Consider the following 22,659-nt stretch of genomic DNA (forward strand, 5'->3'; position numbering starts at 1 on the left):
GAGATCGTTTCATAAGGCAACCTTTGCAAGTTTTCCCATGGGTCATGGACACTTCAAAAGGTTTGCTAGCCACCGCTGCTCCCCTTCCCCCACCCCCAAAAAAGTTTCGGGGCAGGCACCAAAGAGTTCCTTCAGCTTCTCTCAGTGTTCCTATATGTCACGTAAGAGGACTGGTGACTGCTGAAAGGAATTAGTAAAGGAAAATAGATCACTTGTCCTAGCTAGACCTGATTAGGCTTCTGTTGAGAGAAGTGGGAGCTGTAAATGCAGAAAATGGAGAAGACACTCTTGCTTGGATCAGCCAAGCTCTTTCCATCCAAGAACCCTTTGATCGGAATTTGAGCGAGGACAAAAGGCTGAACTTGGGATCTTTCAGCATGCAAAACAGGTACTCAGCTACTGACCTATGGCCCCTCTCTCCCCCCAAAATACACACAGTTGCTCTAGATCAATATTGCCTACTCTGAAAGGCAGTGCCTCTCCAGAGTGTCAAGACAGATATCACCCTGGACACAATGACCTCGGGAGGTGGTGGGCTCTCCAACACTGGAGGCATTCAAGAGGCAGCTGGACAGCCATCTGTCGGGAATGCTTTGATTTGCATTCCTGCATTGAGTTGGACTCGATGACCTTATAGGCCCCTTCCAACTCTATGGTTCTAGAATCATAGAAGGTAGAGTTGGAAGGGCCTATAAGGCCATCAAGTCCAACCCCCTTGTGCAATGCAGGAATCCAAATCAAAGCATTCCCGACAGGTGGCTGTCCAGCTGCCTCTTGAAGGCCTCCAGTGTCGGAGAGCCCACTACCTCTCTAGGCAATTGGTTCCACTGTCGTATGGCTCTAACAGTTAGGAAGTTTTTCCTGATGTCGAGTTGGAATCTGGCTTCCCGCAACTATGATTCCATGTCTTCAGGTGTTTGTTATTGTTATCTCCAGTCAATATAACTATTCACTGTTTCCATTTTTGACAGTGCTTTGAATTTAGTAGTGGCACGGTCCTAAAGCGCACATGGCAAGCTGCCTTATGGCAGGTCAGACCATTTTGATCCATCTAACTCAGTTTTGTCTACACTGTCGGGCAGCAACTCTTCAAGGTTTTAAATGTGGAACTTTCCCAGCCCTTCCTGCAGAAGCCAGGGGTTGAACCCGGGACCTTCTGCAGGCAAAGCAGACGCTCCGCTATGGAGCTCGGCCCTTGGGCTCTTCTTCCATTGGGAGCCAAGAAGCCATTTTATCAGGCTATTTCATGGCAACACACTGACAGCATTTATTCTGCATATGCTCAACCGCAGGAGGTTTTTATTAAAAGTGTGGAGGTCTAGATACACACACACCAACCTCCCCTTTCCCCCTGCTAATTTTGAGGGCTAATTTAATCTGTCTGCGGGGAAACCTTGCCGTGTTTTTACAGTTTCTGCCATTTGAGGCTTACCTGGTATGTTCTAGAAAAAGGACTTTTATACTATCTGTGCAGTGCTGTTTATCTTTCCGATGGGCTCGGATTTTCCACTATTACTCAGGGCCCAGATTGCTCCACCTGTCTTGCAAAAAAAAAAGGTCTGGTCTGTGTGAAATGGAAGGAAAAGGCATCTGGGGAAGGCTGGGCGGGAGTGGAAAGGAGGCCTGGGCTGTTTATCCCTCAAGCGAGTGAGACCGCAATAGGCAGGGGGCCCCCTTGGTGGGGTCAGACGCATTCCCAATGAGTTCTCGGCAACCCTCTGGAAACTGAAAAGCCGATACTCACCGCAAACAGGAAGACAACATTTTACTCTCTTACTTACTGCACATGAAGAGCATTTTAAAAAAATTGGAAAGAAGATAGAGTAGTAGAGATATAGACATAGGCATAGCAAGGAAACGAAAAACCAGCAGATTCTAACAGTTGTGTAGTGGCACATTCAGAAGTGCAGGGTCGCTTCATGTTAGTCACAGCCACATACCCTCACCCTGTTTTTGCTGCTGAGTTGAGAATGAGATCCTTGTTAATGCCTTCTCCCACAGAAATCTCTAGGAACCAATAAGCATGAAATGGGACAGTGTTAGCTACTGAGAACAGTCTTCTCACTGTCTAATTCACCTCACCTCCTTTCACTCTGATTGGCTCTGGTAGGCAGGAAAAAAACAAGTAAGCATGTTAGAAGACTCTTCTCAGTGGCTAACGTACTCCCCTTCCATGTTGATTGGCTTGCAAGATGCTGGAGACATAGGGGCCCTGCTGGGACCCTGCTCTGAAAAAAAAGTAAAAGGTCTAAGACCCCGGAGACCCTGAGATGACTACACACCTCGATTCTAGTCTCTCGAACTCAGAGGGCAAACCAACGTAGCAATGTTGATAATGGGAAGGGAGAGTGGAAGACAGCAAGGCTTTCTCTTCCATACGGTCAAAAACAGCCCTAATGAAATGGCAGCTTTTACTCTCTGACAACTGCTGAGCAGGAGGACGCCAGTGTGGTGTAGTGGTTAGAGTGCTGGACTAGGACCTGGGATAACAGGGTTCAAATCCCCACTCAGCCATGAAGCACACTAGGTGACCCTTGGGTGAGAAATTAGATCCCGTTCACATTTAAAGGTGGAATCTACTGAATTAGCGCTTTCTGAAACATATTGGAAACCACAACACAGCTATCCTTTGAAATTCACACTTCTCGAAACTTTGCAACGCAGTTCTCTAGCCAAGTAATGTGTACAAAAATGCATAATACTCTTAAGGTAAAGTGTGCACAAAAATGTCGGTATTAGTGAAAAGAGCATACAAAAATGCATTCTATGAGGAAAACTGATTTACAGAAATCTGTGCATTAGGCAATGTAGCATACAAAAATGTGCATACTAAAATGCTAATGAATTCTCAAGCTGATGTGGAAATATGGAGAACTGAATTTAGGATTGGAAAAATGAGAAGCAAAAAGCAAACAAAATTGACAGATTTGCCCATCCCTACTCTTGAGCCAGTATCGCTCAGCTTTAACCTACCTCACAGGGTGGTTGTGAGGATAAAATGCAGAGGGGGACGACCATGTACACCACCTTGAGATTCTTGGAGAAAATTTGGGATATAAATGTAAAAGCAGTAGTAGTAGTAATCATGTTGTTGTTATTGCTATTGTTATGATGGAACCATCTCAGAATGATTATGGCTCTGATTGTGCCATTCTGCATTTCTGTCATGGTTTCGAGATTATAATTTGACAGGGCACAATCAGTTTTCAGGTCACATTCTGGAAGATCAGGAGATTGTGCCCCCCACCCGGGGAAAACGTGAACTACTAAAGTTTTAAAAGAATGCTTGAATTTATCCTTCCTTCGCTCATCTCTCTGTTATTTATTTTAGTTTGCAAAATTGCAGTGTTGCACTAGGCATCTCCACTGAAGAAATAATATCCCACTTTTTATGTCCATATTAGCCTTTCCCAAAACAATGCAATCCTTGACATATGGCTTGCTTGCTCTCAAGTAAATGGGCAGAGGTCACCTGAATGATCACCCGCTCCTGTACAGACCTGCAAGATCACTTAGATCATCCTGGGAGATTCTACTCATAGCACCACACCTTACAAAACATCCTAGGGAGTTGATCCCAAAATGGGCACTTCCTGCTGTTGCCCCTGTACGGTGGAATGCCCTTCCCTCTGCCATACATGAAGCACCAACCATCGGTTGCGTCTGACGTCTTGTAAAGACTGATCATTTTGTGCAGGCTTTCCCTGACCCATAAAAATGGACCCTGATTTATGTGTATGGACTCCCTGGATCACTGTTTTATTTGCCTTTATCTCTGCATACTCTTTTAATGATTTTAGGTTGTATTTTGCATTTAAATTGTTCAAAGTGCAAAGGTATATTGCTTTTAACTGTTCAAAGGGTACACTGCTTAGAGATTTTTGAAATATTAAATGGTTTAGAAATGCTTCATAGAATAGTAGAGTTGGAAAACCAAAGCATTATAAATCAATACATACATAAAAAAATAAGGTGGCACCTTCAAGAATTTGTGCATGGAAAAAATGACTGTTTCTATTTTCTTCTTGAAAATATTTATTTGACAACAGCAATCCCAGGTACTTATCCTAACAATAGCAGCTGCAGAGCAAATGCCTCAGTTTCCGCAAACACCACTGGATTAAATTTGGTACTATTTGAACCACCAACAACAGTAAAATCACCCAGTTTTCAATTCCAGGAAAAGAAAAAGTTTGCAACATGTCGTAAAAGTCTTAACGGCCATGTGATATATAGCACTTGCTAAGTGGAGCAAGCCAGGAATTAAGCAGAGCCAGCTGGCGATGCTGTCTGGCTAACCAGTGGCTATGGGTAGCACTGCAAATTTCTGGCCATGGATGACATCTCCAGGATGTACCTGGAGACATACAGGTCCTCTCCACCCCCCAATGCTCACAGCTGCCTTCAAATTTGCACTTGCCGTAGAATCTTGAATCTTTCCTTTGCAACCATCTCTGCTGTTCTGTTTGTTAAACCTGTGCTGTGGGCTTCAGACATTCTGTCTCCCAGAGGCTGTCACAAAGAGCAAGAAAGCTACACGTAACCTCAGTGGCCTGGTAAGGAAGATCTGCACTTGAATTCTAGTGGTTTGGGAAATGTATTCCCGTCATAGGAGCTTGGTGCGAGTTTGCAGGTGATTGCAGCAACCCAGTCATCTTAATTTCTGCAAGAGCAGTTAGTTGTTCTTTTTTGTTCAATCCATGGCCCACGCAAATGAGGTGAGGACAGTGAGGGCAAAGAAGGGCATTCTTCCCCCAACAAAACAAATCTAAATTAGGGCTGAACAGAAACAAATGTTTCATTGCATAAGCTTTAAGTGTCAAGCCTTGAGTGTGGTTTGAAATTTTTGTCACTGTTCGCTCATGGCTCTGTAGCTTTTGGGCAGTGACAACTGAAAGTTAAAGAGAAGGTCCAGGTTTACACATAATGCTAAGCCATGGCTAATGTTAACTAAGGTACATAAACCAACTACAAACCTTGGTTAATGAGTGACCTTTGACCATAGTTAACAAACCATAGTTAAGCTGCTGGGCTGGGTTCACACATATTGCTAAGCCATGGTTTAGTAAACCATTTAATAAGCCATGGTTTAGCATTAGTTGCAAACTAGGCCATAGTCATGCGGATTGACACAACCTCCTGGATTAAATAGCTGTGTGGGCAAATGAAGATGAGGTCAATGAGGGCAAAGGAGGACAAATGCCACTGAGAACTAGCAGCAGCCAGAAGAAGAAAAGGATTTGGAATAGCATCGAACCAATGCAAATATTCAGCCAAGTGAGCACTTTTTCAGTGATTTGTCTAGCTGTATCAACCATGCGACTTTTGAGGTGAATGGCTGAAATTAGGGAATATTCCTCAATGAACGCCCTTTTCACAAGACTGCTCCCATTGAGGGCGAGAATGACCTGTGTTTTTTGTCTTTATTCCCGGAAAACATCAGCATCTCTCCCTGTCACCTCCCCCAATCCAGGCTGCCTTCCCCTTTTTACTACCAGTTATTTCCCCCCTCCCTTGGCTACTAATGAGCCCTCCAGGGAAATGCAGGTATAAAACTCGTTAGGGTTCCTTCCAAGAGACGGCATCCATAAAGGAGGACAGCATGGGAGGGGGGGAGTGCAAATCTTTCAAGCTGGGATTTTTATTTCACACAAATTACCAAAAAAACACAAAAAAACCACAAACCCCCCCAACAACCTTGAAAGCCTAAAGTTCAAGAAAGAGATGGTGAGAACCAGACTCTAATACGGAGATAAGGACGTTTTTATGTCTTGCGCTGGGCTACAAAAGGAGCAGAGACACGGAGAGTGACAGGGGGCCTTGGAGGGGGGGCAGTCTGTTATTATTCTTGCAGGCCACCCACTTCTCTGCCCTATTCTCTGCAAGAAATTGTCCCAATGGCCCTGATAGATCTTGGGGTCTAGGAGCCTTCCTTCCTTTTCCCCCTGCCTCCCTCCCCCACCTCCCTTTCTTTTCATTTTTAGATTGGGATACTTAAGGATTCTGCTCAGTCTGCATTTTTCAGAGGACCGAGCCAATCCACAATTCCTGGGCAAATATGCCGGCTAGGAACACAGTTATCCTTTGGTTTTGCATTGCCCCCCCAAGAAATTTTGCAACAGTTCTCAGTCCAAGAAATGCATCCAAATGTGTACAAAATTGCATGGTTCTGTATTGGAATTACTGTTTTAGACATTTTTAAAGGTTTTTTTAAGTGTTTTTAAAGATGCTTTAATATGTTTTTAAAGATGTTTTGTTTTAGTATTTATTTATTTATTTGTTTGTTTATTTATTTATTTATTTATTTATTAAACTTGTATACCGCCCCATAGCCGAAGCTCTCTGGGCAGTTTACGGTAACTAAAAACAAATACAATTTAAGATACATCTTTTAAAAAAACAATTTAGAACACAATTTAAAAATTTAAAACATTTTAAAACACATGCTAAAATGCCTGGGAGAAGAGGGAAGTCTTGACCTGGCGCCGAAAAGATAACAGTGTTGGTGCCAGGAGCACCTTGTCAGTGAGATCATTCCACAACTGGGAATATTCATATGTTTTTTAAAATGGTTTGATTTAGTATGTTCTAAAGTTTTTTTTGTTTTTAAGTTGTTTTAGAGGGTTTTTAGTGTTTTTTTTTTTGCCGTCCTGGGCTCCTTCTAGGAAGAATGGTGGGATATAAATTTAATAAATAAATAAACAAACAAATAAAATGCATATTAAAATGTGAGTATTTTCAGGTAAAATGTGTACAATCCCCCCTGCCCCACAAAAAAGTAGAAAAAATAATGTGCATTTTCATGTATGTGTGTGTGTTTAAAAAATCACAGATAGATGTGGAAATGGGGTGGGAACAGACTTATGAATGAACAGATGCAAATGGCATAGACCAGGAATACACGGAACAGTCCTTCCCTATTTTCAGAACAGCGAAATCAATGACTATTCAATGTTAGCGCTACTCAGAGTAGACCCACTGAAAATAATGGACATGACCCACTGAGATCCATTAATTTTAGTGGGCCTACTCTAAGTAGATCCTCCGTCATTTAAGGAGATCCTCCATGGCACAGAGTGGTAAGTGGTGGTAACGCAGCCGAAGCTCTGCTCACGGCCGGAGTTCGATTCCAACGGAAGGGGGAAGTCGAATCTCCAGTAAAAGGGGTCGAGGTCCACTCAGCCTTCCATCCATCCGTGGTCGGTAAAATGAGTACCCGGCATAGGCTGGGGGGGTAAAGAAAGGCCGGGGATGGAACTGGCAATCCCACCCCATATATACTGTCTGTCCAATAAAGGTTGCAAGATGTCACCCTAAGAGTCGGAAACAACTCGCACTACAAGTGCGGGGACACCTTTACCTTTTACTCTAAGTAGAACTTAGCTCGATACAACCCAAGGTGCTTGAAAGTTAGCAATCTGAATGGAACCTGGAGCCCTCTGGGGTAAGAGAAAGAAAACCGGAAATTTTGATTTCCTTCTTTGAGAGGTGAAGGGGGATCGGAAAACTGAGCACTAACTTTGGAGCGGAGTTAAAGTTAAAGTTAGACTTAGACTAAGAGTTAGTTATTTCCAAATGCATTTATCTGTGGCCGCTTCCAAACAAAGAGCCTTCATCCTGATACATTTGCTGGGAGATTAGATGGCATTGTTGACTTAATGAACATCCATCCTGACTCATTTTCGGGGAGATTAGACAACATTTTGCCAAACAAGATTTCCACTTGATTTCTACTTTCCAGTGTATTTTCCCTCTTGCAAAAAGTCTGATATTTTGGAGAAGCGGGTTTGTTTCGCAAATCAGCTTTACTTGTGCAGCCTGAATTTGTTCGTATATGATTGAAACCCATTCGAAAATAGTCTGGAAGTGCCCTATTTCTCTGTCATGTTTGTATCCTATGTAAGGATAGGGGAGGAATTCAGCTCAGTTCACAATTAAAGCTGCATTTATCACATTCACACTTTCTGAAACAATATGAGAACCAAAACACAGCCATCGTTTGAAATTTGCACTTATCTGAATTTTGCGATGCAGTCCTCCAACCAACCAAGGTTTACCAAAATGCATATATTAGGGAAAAGCGTGCACAAAATGAATATATTGCTAGTAATGTATTATATTGCAAGTTAGTCCTTGCAAAACTACATACAAAAATGTATTTATTACGAGAAATCCGCACTAAAATGCTGAAGAATTTTCACGAGGATTTTGTTTGAAAAAAATGCAAACTGCTGCAGAAATGTGGAGAACTGAATTTAAGATAGGAAAAATAAGAAACAGAGAGAACTGAAATTGACAGATCATCCCATCCCTAATTCCTATCCATAAATCAATGTCTCTAGTCTATCTTGGCTAGACATCCTGTTTCTCACAGTGGGCTCCTCTAGACAAACTGTTTATTTATTCTTTATTCTGATCTGCTTGCGCAAAGCTTGTGCAGTGGTTAGACTATCTCTGGTCTTCACTGGACCATTTTTTCCCCTTATTTGTTTAAGGGACGTTTGTATGATAATGAGCATCCATCCTGCATTCATCCTGATTTGCTTGCAGGTTTCAGGTTGTTTACCCATCCTTCCGTTAGTTATTTGCTCATCCCGTACTTTCCCATGCATTCCCGTCACTTTCCAAACCAAAACAGTCCAGTGTGCTTTGTTTTTAAAGGGTGGATTTGTTGCACTCAGGTGACACAGCGCTTGGACCCACTTTAAAAGCACAAACTTAATGTTCTGGTATGTGCTTGACTCCTCCTCACAAAACACTGACTGCCTTGAAGCACCAAACCAGCCTAGTCAGCTTATGAACAGGGGAGGGTGTAAACCCAGGTCAATGTTCTACGGCAGTCTCTCCATCAAACCAACTGGCTACTGACCTTCACTCTTGGAGGGTTCATCCAGTGCTGGATGTCTTGTAACGTCTCATTGGCACGCAATAGGACGGGCTCGCTGTGATGATCTGGGCACAAGATGGTACACTCAGCTCCTTTGAAAAGGAAAAAAAGAGGTGTGTTTTTTTAAAAAAAGGGAACTGCCCACTATTAACGACCCATTCATTGCACACATTTATTAAGCAAGATTTAGAAAATAATACCACAGTTAAGGAACTACATGTGTTCCTGGTCATTAATTCTTTAACAGAAACTTTGATACCAGGTGTAGGAATAACATGGAAAGAATAGGGAGAGGTTCCCATACCACAGAAAAAGAATCGCCGTTCAGCATCTTTCAGCAAACTTTTCATTCAAAACTAACAATATGCATGTCTGAAATGAAACAACGAGGTCAGGTAAGCCAGACCACTTGAAGGCTTCCTCCGAAATGCATCCAGGGATGCTTGCCTTGCCTTTTTTCATTTATCATGTAGCATCTTGCTATAGCAATCTAAAGCTTTGTGGACAGTTCTCTCTGTACGTTTGAGCAGGCAGGCAAGGGGCAGCTGCCACCACCACCACCCTGTGCTTGGTCTCTCTCTCTGCCATCCTCCCCTGCACTCGAGCAGACCCGTCTGCAGTAAACAGTGCTTACAGGGCACCCAAAGCACTGTTTACTGAGGAGAATCCTGTGCCGCCTGGCAAGGAGCGCCATTCTAGCCATACACGAGAGAGCTGCCTGCAGCAACCACATTTTGACGGTGTCAAAGTGTGTGTCCCTATGCCCCCCTGCATCCAAAAAGGACTCCGTTGAAAGGAACTGCTTTCCTGGAAGATTTGTTAACTGAGATATTACTATATCTCACTTAATGGAAAAATTACATTTAAGCCAATGGTCCCCAAACTCCCCCCCTCCCACAGACCACTTGGAAATCACTGATGATCTTGGCAGACCATGATTTTTCTGCTTGATGCAGCAATTGTAATGCGCTGTGCTAGATGCTGCATGTTTTTAATAGTTTCTTTTATTTCATTATGCATTCCATAGAACTCAGATTCTAATTCAATAAATTCAATAAAATGCAATCTAAGAAACAGAAGAAGCACTAAAAATACAATTAAACATTAAGATGAATATTTAATGTGGACATGCCATGGACCAGCTTAATGAAGCTCATGGACCACTGGTGGTCTCAGTCTGGGAACCTCTGCTCTAAGCAGTATATAATGGTATAAAATAGCAGTTGAACATAGCAATACGATACAGTAAAAAAGCAGACATAATAAAATGATCAAAACAGACATTAGAACCCAACCGATTTTTTTTTAAAAAAACCTGGAACAGGTTCAGAGGAGGGCAACAAAGATGATCAGGGGACTGGAAACAAAGCCCTATGGGGAGAGACTGAAAAAACTGGGCATGTTGAGCCTGGAGAAGAGAAGACTGAGGGGAGATATCACAGCACTCTTCAAGTACATGAAAGGTTGTCACAGAGAGGAGGGCCGGGATCTCTTCTCGATCGTCCCAGAGTACAAGACATGGAATAATGGGCTCAAGTTGGAGGAAGCCAGATTTTGACTGGACATCAGGAAAAAACTTCCTAACTGTTAGAGCCATATGACGATGGAATCAAGTGGTGGGCTCCCCAACTCTGGAGGCATTCAGGAGGCAGCTGGACAGCCATCTGTCAGGAATGCTTAGATTTGGATTCCTGCATGTAGCAAGGGGTTGGACTTGATGGCCTTATAGGCCCCTTCCAACTCTACTATGCTATGATTCTATGCATAATAAAACGATGTGTCTGGGTAGGCTTTTTAGCAGGCATCGAAAGAAGTGCAATAAAGGTGCCAGGCTAATATCAATAGGCAGGGATTTCCAGAGAACAGGCAAGCCTGCATCTTCCTGCTCAACCAGGACAGAAGCGATGGCTCATCCACACAGGGCTGGCGTTAGCACCAAGCATCCTGCTGGACTCCAGCACCCCCACTGTTGACACCTCCCCTCCACCCCCTACGCTGGTTCTGTGACTCCTCCCCCATTTTAATTTGCCCCAGTGTTCACAAGTCTTGCTACATTGGGAACGCTGGGATTAATTTAGACGGCGAGTTGTTCACCGCAGGCTGCCGCACTGCTGCTGTGAATTGCTGCTCCCAGCAACCGGTAAACCTCCTGGGACGGGGGAGATGTCAATAGAGGACAGCCCACCAGACAGGGGAGGGGGAGTTGTCAGGTCCCCCTCAATGCTGGAGCTGGCTCAGTCTGCACCCACAGTGGCAAAGAAGCAAAGCGGGTAAGGAGAACAAAGGAGAGGGCGTGTGGTAGTGGCAACTGGTGGCTGTTAGGACTGGTGAGGCAGAAGGCAGGGAGCCCACAAAAGGAGGTAGAGGCAGAGCCAGCTAAATCTAATTTTGTTGAGAGGTGTGGCCAAGACAGATATCCAAGGGCCGGACAGAGAGGGCTGGAGGGCCGCATCCAGACCCCAGGCCTCAGGCTCTCAACCCTTGTTGTAGATGAAGGCTGATGGTTCTCAGGTTCATCTCAGGTTCAGAGATGGTTCAGCTTAATAATGGGTGTAGTTGTCCAGGGTCTCAAGGGGTCTTAGGCCCCTTACCTTTTGGCGAGCAGGGTTCCAGCAGGGCCCCAATGTCTCCAACATGCTGTGAGCCAATCAGCATGAAAAGGGAGTATGTTAGCCACTGATAAGAGTCTTCTAAAATGCTTCCTTGCCCTTTCCTGCTGTTTGGAGCCAGTCAGAGTGAAAGGGGGCGAGTCAGCCACTGAGAAGACTCTTTTCAGTAGCTAACACTCTCTCTTTAAAAGCTTACTGGCTCCTAGGGATGTCTGTTGTTGCGAGAGAAGGCATTAACAAGGATCTCATTCTCAACACAACAGCAAAAAAGGTGGGACATGGCTGTGATGATCATTAAGGGACCTTGAACTTCTGGATTTGCTACTACACTACTGATCTTAATAGGAGAAACAGAACAGCCATTTGGCAGAAGTGTGCGTGTGTGTCTTTCCCCTGTGAGCAACTGACCATGACCTTGACTACTAGTACTGTAATGTCTTGAATAGTGGCACGGAACGAGAAGGATCAGCTGAGTCAGCAGCACCACCCACAGACCCTCCAAATCTGGGCCCTGATGGTGGGCTCAAGTCGAGGAACCATTATAATTCAAGACAATCAAAGCCAGGACCCCTAGGGACTGCAGCCTTAGGGCTGGACCCCAGGAGAGGGACCACCATTCTTGCCCCTAAAGGCTTGCATGCCTAATCTGCTCACCACTGCAGGCAGCATGCCCAGCAAGTGGCACTGGAGAGGGTATTAAATCCCAGACTCCAGCTCAGAAGCGTATCCCTTTAAGGATCACCATTCTCCAGCAAGGGGGAGGGGCATGGGAGGGGCAATCAGAAGGAAGGACTATGTAAGAGCTCACAGTAACCAGCCCTTGTCAGAGCAGGTTGTCTCTTCCTGGGACCTGTCCAGGGTTCTGAAGGGCCTGGCTCAGGCCACTTGAGCTTTGAGCAGATGCAGAAACCTTGCCTCTCGGTCCTCTGCTGTGGCTATCTGCTCTGAACACCTAGGAGGAAGCCAGAAGCAGGGCTACCAAATAAACAAACAGGTTGCCCATAAATAATGCTTAACAGCTCACTTATATCAATGTGGATGCTCAGCAAATTTTTGAAAGAACTCACATGCAGCTTGGAAATGTTCACTGCATATATATGTGGACATTACAAGACACGTGGGAATGAGCGCTCTAGCTGTCAGTGAAAGAGCCCTTGTGGTGTAGCAGTTAGCATGTTGCACTTGGACCTGAGAGACCAGTGTTCAAATCCCCACGCAGCAATGAAGCCCAGTGGGTGACCTTAGGCCAGTCACTGTCCCTCAGCCTATTCAACCTCACAGGGTTGTTGTGAGGTAAAATGGGAAGGAGGAACAGAACCATGAGCTCCTTAGAGGAAAGGTAGGAAATAAAAATAAAATCTACTTCACAGGGTTGTTGTGTGGATAAAATAGAGAGGGGGAGAACTACTTAGCCCCCTTTATTCCATCCATCCATCCATCCATCCATCCATCCATCCATCCATCCATCCATCCATCCATCCATCCATCTATCTAATCTCCCTGCACATAGAAATCTAGCATGCCAGGGAGTAAGCTAGGCTTGGACCCTTGTCTCTGACCACACTGCCTCTGCCACCCTGGGCTTCTTTGGGAGGAACAGTGGGATATCAATTTTAAAATAACATAAATAAATATTTATTTCTATGGAGGAACAGCCAGTCTGAAATGCATTTGGGCCCCCTGTTTACAGCCTCCACCGTAGGACGCAAGTGGTGTGGCACTCTTGCTTGCAGGTGAATCCCTTATTCCTCCTGATGGCTGTGCCCCACAGGAGCCCTGCCCTCTCCCTATTAGGATAAGTAGTAATATATGGAGCTTTTCGAAGACACAACTCCTCACCCCCCCACCTCCCCAGGGTGCTGCTGCTGCTTTGCCTCCCTCCCCCTGCGAAATCACTCTTGCGACGGCACAGCTGCTACAACTGCGTCATTAGCAAGCTCTGAACTCCAACTAGTGTTAGAAACAAGATCAGGGCAGGTCCCTTCTGGCTCATGACTAACCCTTGCCCCAGTGGTATCTGTGGCAATGCCAGTGGAGGGTTAGGGGTGGGCACATCTGTCAATGTCCATTTCTCATTTTTCCCCCACTCACATTCAAAGTAGTCCCATCTAAATTAATGGAGCTAAGTTCTCCATGTTCATTAATTTCAGTGGGTACATTGGATACAACCCATGATATTTCATCCTGGTCATTTCACAGGAATTAGGATATTCTCTGATACTTGTTGCAGTTTCCTTTTTCAACCCCTTTTTTCTTTTTCCTGAGTGTATATTTTTACAATCTGTGTTCCTTTGATTTACATGATGCTTTGCTTTAGAGCTCTGTTGCACTTCAGGTCCTGCTTCTGGGCTTCCCATAAGAACATAAGAAGAGACCTGTTGGATCGGGCCAAAGGCCTGTCTAGTCCAGCGTCCTGTTCTCACAATGGCCAATAGATGTCTTAATGGGAAGCCCACAAGCAGGGCATGAGTGCAACTGCACTCTCCCCACCTGGGATTCCCAGCAAGTGGCATTCAGAAGCATCCTGCCTTCAACAGCGGAGGTAGAACATATTAGCTAGTAGCCATTGATAGCATGGGCAGAGCTTGCGGGAGTGAAGAGAAACTCACAAAGTCATCCTATATTATAATCTGAGGCAAAGGGGACTAGAGAGTCTTTAGGGCATGCTGGTAGAGCTCTGTGGGCCCTTTGGTGCCACTTCATGGACTCCAACATTGCATTAATCCAGTCCGGACATTGTTGAGGCATGGAGAACTGTGGCCAGATGATCTCCCTAAGAACATCAGAAGAGCCCTGCTGGATCAAGCCAAGGCCCATCGAGTCCAGCATCCTGTTCCCACAGTGACCAACCAGAAATCATAGAACAGTAGAGTTGGAAAGGGCCTATAAGGCCATCTACTCCAACCCCCTGCTCAAAGCGGGAATCCAAGTGAAAGCATACCATATGGAAAGCCTGCGTGCAGAACAGTGTGCAGGACATGGAATAATGGGCTCAAGTTGCAGGAAGCCAGATTTTGACTGGACATCAGGAAAAAACTTCCTAACTGTTAGAGCCATATGACAATGGAACCAATGGCCTAGAGAGGTAGTGGGCTCTCTGACACTGGAGGCATTCAAGAGGCAGCTGGACAGCCATCTGTCGGGAATGCTTTGATTTGGATTCCTGCATTGAGCAGGGGGTTGGACTTTCTGGCCTTGTAGGCCCCTTCCAACTCTACTATGCTATGATTCTATGAACTTAGTGCAAGAGCGCTCTTGTGATTCCCAGCTAAGGGTCTCCAGGGGCATGCTGTCTCTGACAGTGTAGGTAGAACATCTGACCTGATCTTCATGAATGTTCCAGTCCTCTTTTAAAGCCATCCAAGTTGGTCGCTATCACTACCTCTCCCATAGTTGAGCCACGGGCTGTGTGAAGAAGTACTTTCTTTGGTCTATCCTGAATCTTTCCACATGAATGTTTCATAGGCTTCTGCTCGGTCATGGTGATGTTGGACTAGCTTGGCCCTTGGCCTGATCCAGCACTGCTCTTTTTATGTTCTTAGTGTTGCAAGTTGGGAACAGAGGAAGTGAAGAAGGTGTCCCCGCACTTATAGTGCGAGTCGTTTCCTACTCTTAGGTTGACGTCTTGCAACATTTACTATGCAGACCATATATATGGGGTGGGATTGCCAGTTCCGTCCCCAGCCTTTCTTTACCCCCCAGCGTATGCCGGGTACTCATTTTACCGACCACGGATGGATGGAAGGCTGAGTGGACCTCGACCCCTTTTACTGGAGATTCGACTTCCTCCTTCTGTTGGAATCGAACTCCAGCCGTGAGCAGAGCTTCGGCTGCGTTACCGCCGCTTACCACTCTGCGCCACGGAGGATCAGACCATTGGCCTGTTCAGCTCAATACTGTCTAAAGTGACTGGTAGTGGCTCTTCAGGATCCCAGACTGTGTACATCCTCAGCCCTACCTGGAGACTGAACCCGGGTCCTTCTGCATGCAAAGCAGATTCACTGAGCTATGGTCCTTCCCCCATATGATGGCTGCGATCTTGAATTAGGAATGTAGGAAGCAGCCTTATACCGAGTCAAACCATTGGCCAATCTAGCTCAGTATTGTCTACACCAACTGGCAGCAGCTCACCAGGGTTTCATAAAAGGGACATTCCCAGCTGCACTTGGAGATGCAGGGGACTGAACCTGGGGCCTTCTGTAGGCAAGACAGATGCTCTAACCACTGAGCTATGGCTTTACTGTAGTCCACAATTGACCAAGGATGCTGGATATTGCCAGAGGCTCTGAGGGCCGCGGCGGCTGGTGGCTCCATGTCAGTGAGGCAAAAGAATCTGCTCTGGATTTTAGTCTGAACTTTCAAGGAGCTGTGCAAAGTGCTTCAGCACCCTGGATAGCTCCTGGAAAGTTCAGACCAAAACTCGAAGCAGATTCCCATGCCCACTGACACGGAGCCACCAGCCATCGCTGCCTGAGGAGTTAAGCATGGGAGACCCGGTCCAGGCTCAGCTTTGGCCACAAAACATACCAGATGAGCCACAACTTAACTGCTGCAGTGAGCCAAGGAGGTTGACTGCAAACACTGATCATAGGAAAAGTGATGTAATTAGATAACCAAACAGCACCTTGGGGAGGAGGGTAATTATGATTTCCTCATTGTTTCCATCTTCCGCTCCCATCTCCCTGCCAAAAAAATTAGGAACCTGTTTCTCAAAAAATGGGGGGATGGGGAAATGCCCCTCCCATGCTGCGGTAGCCCTTGGCAGGCATCTAAAGGTCACCTCATCTCCAGGGGCAAAAACACATTGTCAGGCAAAAGGAGGCTGCTGGCTGTCTTGCCGCTTCGCCAGTGGTGCAATTTATGCTCCAGGAGAGGAGCCGGCCTGAACTGTTTTGATACAGGATCCATAATTGGCATCATTACAGAGCGGTGAGCTCATCCGGGTCGCATTCCTCTCCCTCTTGGGATGCGGGTGAAGCAACTCCTGGTGCCTCACAGTAGTTAGCCTATAATGAGGGATCATTGAGGATAGTGTGTGTGTGTGTGAGAGAGAGAGAGAGAAAGAGAGAGAGAGAGGGAGAGAGACGGACAGAGAGAGGGAGAGGGAGAGATTCAGAACATAAGAACATAAGAAGAGTCCAGCATCCTGTTCTCACAGTGGCCAACCAGGTGCCTGGGGGAAGCCTGCAAGCAGGACCCGAGTGAAAGAACACTCTCCCCTCCTGAGGCTTCCGGCAACTAGTTTCCAAAAACATACTGCCTCTGACTAGGGTCCTGGGAGTTCAAAAAGATAGCGAAGGAGAGAATGGCGCAGAGGAAAAAACACCCACCGAGAGACCCAAACTCTAGTCTGCATCTCTACCTGAGTTGCTAACCTATGCAACCGGGGTCAATGATATGGATGTGCAAATCTCTCCGTTTCTGTTTCTCTCACTGTCTCATTTTTCCTTTCGTTGGTACAGCTCTCCACATTCCCAGATCAGCTTGTGAATGTTTTCTTTTAAAAGTCCTCATGAAAACTCATCAGCATTTTCATGTGAAATTATCCTAACAGACACATTTATTTATGTAATTTTGCCTAATAAACACATTTTTGCAAAGCAATATTTCCCTCATAGAATGCTTTCACTAATAGTGTCCCCTCTCTTGGGGAGGTGAACAGGTTTGTCTTCACCCCACGTTTCTTGAAGAAGGCACAAGAGGCTGTCTTCTGAAGGGAAGGGTTGGCTGAAAGGGGGCTATGTGGGTAGAGGTTAAGGATGTGCTAAAATTCTGCCCAATTCAGATTTGGTACTGAATTTTCCATGAATTTGCTTATTCTCTATCATTGCAGATCAGATTTTTATGTGGCTTATTTTCAAAAAAGGATTATTTTTTAAAAAAATAATATTAAAAATATTTTTTTAATATTGCTATTAAAAATGATTACATTATTGATATTTACTTTCATTTATTGATATGGGAAATACTGATACCTCCTTTCAAAATATCTATATTTCCTTACAAATTATAGATATTAATACCAACATTTTTTTGTGAGGAGAGAAAAAATGGATCGGGAAAAGCTGGTGCCCGTTTGAGAGCATTCCATTGACCTAACAGGTCAGTATCAAGAATGCTAAAGGGAAATATCCATAATTTTAAAGGAAATATAGGTATTTTGAAAGGAAATGTCGATGAATGAAATGAAATATTGATAAAATTATTGTTCTTAATGTCAATATTTTAGAGGCAGTTTAATTTAAAAAATCAATTTTAAAAAACAGCCATGGAAATTTGCTGCGTAAAACTTTAATCGGAAACAATAGAGAATAAACAAATTAATGAAAAATCCATATTGGGTGGAATTCTAGTATGTTCCTAGCTAGGGTTGGGAAACACAGCTGTCTGAAACCCCGAGGTTGTCTCCAAGATGTGAACAGAGGGGAAAGGGTTACCTAACAGAGGGTCCACTTCTACAGGGCACAACTGTCTCCTTCCAATTCCACAAGCACCGAGAAATGCTTTCAGGATGTCATGGGGACGATAGGAGCTGCCATACCACTGATCCATCTAGCTCAAGATTGCCTTCACCAGAAGTTGGGAACCTGCAGCCCTCCAAACGTTCTTGGGTTTGGATTCCATTTCCTATTAGTCCCTGCCAGCATGGCCAATAGACAGGGATTATGGGAGCCATAGCCCAACAACATTTGGATGGCACTCTGGGACAATCGAGAAGAGATCCTGGCCCTCCTCTGTTGCTGGCTAGAAACTTCCCACTAAGGTAGTCATTATTATTTTGAACAGATTTGCTAGAGAAGAATATTTTGAACCAGTTCATCCCCTGACGAAGGCCAAACTACTGAGTGGCTGAAACGCGTTGGGCTTTTGTTATATTAAATATTTTTTCAAGCATTTTGGGGGTCCCCCCTTTTTTTCTTTTCTTTTGCTTTTGGATGCTTGCCCCCTTCTGCTGTTAGAACCTTCTCCTACGTGTAATTTTCCCCAACAACAACAACAAATAGTGCCTGTGCTTCATAGAATCATAGAATAGTAGAGTTGGAAGGGGCCTACAAGGCCATCGAGTCCAACCCCCTGCTCAATGCAGGAATACAAATCAAAGCATTCCCGACAGATGGCTGTCCAGCTGCCTCTTGAATGCCTCCAGTGTCGGAGAGCCCACTACCTCTCTAGGTAATTGGTTCCATTGTCGTATGGCTCTAACAGTTAGGAAGTTTTTCCTGATGTTCAGTTGAAATCTGGCTTCCCGCAACTTGAGCCCATTATTCCGTGTTCTGCACTTTGGGACGATCGAGAAGAGATCCTGCCCCTCCTCTGTGTGGCAATCTTTCAAGTCCTTCATGAGTGCTATCATATCTCCCCTCAGTCTTCTCTTCTCAAGGCTAAACATGCCCAGTTCTTTCAGTCTCTCATAGGGCTTTGTTTTCAGTCCCATGATCATCCTTGTTACCCTCCTCTGAAACTGTTCCAGTTTATCTCCATCTTCTTAAAGTGTGATATCTAGAACGGGATGCAGTACTCAAGATGAGGCCTAACCAGTGCCGAATAGAGAAGAACTGGTACTTCATGCAATTCAGAAACTATATTTCTGTTAATACAGCCTAAAATAGCATTTGCCTTTTTTGCAGCCACGTTGCACTGTTGGCTCATATTCATCTTATGAATAACAACAATTCATGTGGTAATTGCTGAGCCAAGTATCCCAAATAGCTGAAATCTGGAACTGGGGATAGCTTCCCATCCATTTCATGCTAGAATGCTCTCTGGAGCAACAGAGAACTCCATCTTCTGCATGGCAGCCCTTCCAATATTGAAGACCACTATCACAGAGGTGGGCAACCTGTAGCCCTCCAGATGTTGTTGGACTCCCATCTCCCATCAACCCTAGCCATCTTAGCCATGGCCTGGGATTATGGGAGTTGTAGTTGAGCAATATCTGGAGAGCCACAGGCTGCCCACCCTGGATTAAAGGATCTTGGGTAGCAGAGTTGGAATAACTCCTACTTTAATCCCTAAAGTGCTCCTATCAACACCTCTCCATCCCTGCATTAGCATGTCTCCCCTTCATCTTCTCTTTTCCAGGGTAAACATACTACAAATTCACTGCAGCTGGTTTTTCGTGGGGCGGATCCAGATGGAAATGCATGTGCACAAAGTTACTTTTTTAAAAAGGAAGGGAAGTTGCCGTCTGCATAGTTTCACCTTGCCAATGACCATAATCAAGGACCATAAGGAATCTCTCCATTAGAGGACTGCTGGGGAGAGCCAGGAGTTCCCGAGAGGTCTGGCATCTGAAAGCCTGACGTGCCCTTTTAAAAGGGACTAATTAGCTGCGTTGCTTTGAAGCTCAGTCCAGGAAAGGAGAGGAAGAGTCCAAGGATGGCCCCATGCCCTTCCCCTCCTGCCTTTTTTCAGCAACCCAAACCCAGCTGTGTGGCTTTTAGCTGGCAAAAAGTCATAAAAGTCATACCTATGCTGTATCCATCCAGGCACTGCAGTTTCAGGCCCCCGCTCAGCTGGCTGGGAAGAGAGCAATGTCCTTGCATCCCTCTGCAGAGGTGGAACGAGCCGCTCCAGGTGCCGTCCTTCCGGCAGTGGATCACGTTGCTCCCACGGCCCTGGGAAGAGGAAACAGGAAGAAGCCTTAGGAAAGAGAAGAATCAGGGGAATCAGCACCAAAGAAGGGAAAAGGTATCCCAACTGTCATCATCGTCATCATCATCATTCAGTGGAGAATGGTCCATTGGGGCATACGGGGGCCACCAAGCCCAGCCTGCATTTAGCCAGCCCTCACCTGCTGGGGGTGGCTCTGCCTGTCATTGGTCATCTACCTTTGGGTTCCCTCCCTTCCATCCTGCCAGCCCCAATGGGCACCAGTCACCACTGTCTATTATTATTATTATTATTAACATCATCATCATCATCATCATCATCATCATTCACTTTTTACACTAAGGTGTCTGAAAGTGACTTACAAAGTAAGGACAGAAATACAACCAAATATAAGACTGAGACAAGAACCTAAAGGACTCATTCATAAATATCTACAACAAGACGAGATCCAAACCACCCAGGTAGTAAGATGAGCACCAAGAGAGGCTGTGGGCATGCCTGATTGCATTGCCTTTGAATGAACAGATATCACGGTCCTTTATGGCTGCTGATACTCCATTTGCTGCTATTTTATTCCTGCTTCTTTTATCTACCTTATGGGTGCTTCTTTGCATTTGCTGGGGGGTTTTTTTGCAAGCCTCCTTGCAGATGTTATGAAATTTGTGGATGTTATGAATTAAGAGAGCAGGCTTTTTTTAAAAAAAAAATACAATGCAGGGCAATCCTATACATGTTTACTCAGAAGAAAGCCCAATTGGCCTTACTCTCAGGTAAATGTGTATAGCATGGTTAGGCAGGTGTTTGTCTGTTGCACACTGCATTCCTTCGGCAGCAATCTGTCAGGGATTGCATGCTGGTCATGGGTGGGGCCAAACCAGTGGGAGATGGGGGCGGAGCCAAAAGGGGGGCTGCCTCTTTCTTTCTGCTCCCCTCTATGCCCTCCCACCCTCCCTCCTTTCCTCACACCCTCGTCCCGCACCTAGCAGGCTCCTGCCAGAGGTATGAACTGATAGATTGTTGTGGGGTTCTGCAACCAGGCTGAGGGTCGCATGAGTCCCCAGGACCATCTATTGCCCACCCCTGGGGTATCGGATTTCAGCCATAAAGAAACGAAGACCCACGGATCTGGATGAAAATGTAGCCTGTGGTCCACAAATAGGAGTACTGGAGCCTGCCTTAAACCAAGTCAGACCGAGAGTTCATCTAGATCAGTACTGTTTACACTGACCGGCAGTGGCTCTCCAGCCCTACCTGGAGATGCTGGGGATTGAACCTGAGACCTTCTGCATGCAAGGCAGATGCTCTACTGCCAAGCTATGGCCACTTCCCCCTAACACTAAATACGCAAATATTTCTACTACAACAGGGAGATGGAGCCTCAGGCTCTCCAGGAGCCTGTCTGGCCCTTGAGGATCTCCCCAGTCCACAAGCCCTCTTGAGGCACACCCATCACCAGCTCTGCTTTGCACCTTCCCTGCATGTTTTCTGACTGGCTGGAACGTGTCCCTGAACTGGGATGCTGCCTCTTCCTTGCCGGGATGGAGGACACAGAAGGGGTGTGTGAGCGTGTGTGGAAACTAGCCTACTGTTCAAAGGTGTAACTGACATTCATTGCTCCTCCCACTCTTGCCTGTGTGACCCCATCCACCACTGTCATGTGGCCCCCGGATGGTTGCCCAGAAGGGAGTGTGGCCCTTGGGCTGAAAAAGGCTGTTGGCACCCCTGTGCTACACACTGAATTTGTCCATCTTTGGGGTGCCATAAGACTGCGATGTCTTTTGCACATGGAAGCTCGGTCACCTCACCGCAGAAAACAAGGGGATGTGAAGGTCTCCCTGGAAGGATGTTAGTATGTCCACAGCAAGGAAACAGGAATCAGTGCTCTCTGCCGGAGAACTGACAAGTGAACAGGGGGAATGCACTTCAGCATTGTCCTCAGTGCTAGAATTCTGCCCAGTCGGGATTCGGCACCGAATTTCCCATTAATTCATTTATTTACTATAATTGAAGATCTAATTTTTACATAGTGATTTTCCGTGGCTATTTTCAGAAACAGATTTTTTTTAAAAAAAATCCACGTATAAATATTGATATTTATATTTTACTGATATTTCCTTCAGTTTATCAATATTTTAATTTATCGGCATTTCCTTTTAAGATGTCAACATTTTCTTTAAAATATTAATATCAATATCATTTTTCCTGAGGGGAAATAAAATGGATCGATAAAAGCAGTGACTTGCGGACAAAGAACAAACTCAAATCGATGCCAGCCAGTTAGGTCCACAGAATGCTCTTGAACTGGCACCGGCCAACGGATCCCATCTCTAGTCCTCAGCTTCCACAATGAGTGCAAACTGAACCTACTCCCAGACTATTTTCGTTTGCACTTTAATGAGAAACTATGTAATTCACACTTCTCGAACCAAGGTAGAAACTGAAACAGGTATCCTTTGAAATTCACACTTCTCTGAATGTTTCTGTTGCAGGTGTGATCCAACCAGCCAATGAATACAAAATGCATTAAAGTGTGCATAAAAATGGATATTT

General features: G+C 45.2%; 1 protein-coding gene across 1 annotated transcript in view; it reads right to left on the reverse strand.

Moving 5' to 3' along the window:
• PAPPA (pappalysin 1) overlaps nt 1-22,659 on the reverse strand; it is a 284,791-nt gene that overhangs the window by 29,919 nt on the left and 232,213 nt on the right. The window contains exons 18-19 of the mRNA XM_061604307.1: nt 19,967-20,114; nt 8,870-8,979 (exon numbers count right to left, since the gene is read on the reverse strand). Coding sequence (XP_061460291.1) covers nt 8,870-8,979; nt 19,967-20,114 — 258 coding nt within the window. The remainder of the gene's footprint in view (nt 1-8,869; nt 8,980-19,966; nt 20,115-22,659) is intronic.

The sequence above is a fragment of the Rhineura floridana genome, chromosome 20 (assembly GCF_030035675.1).
Source record: "Rhineura floridana isolate rRhiFlo1 chromosome 20, rRhiFlo1.hap2, whole genome shotgun sequence".
Taxonomy (NCBI): Eukaryota; Metazoa; Chordata; class Lepidosauria; order Squamata; family Rhineuridae; genus Rhineura; species Rhineura floridana.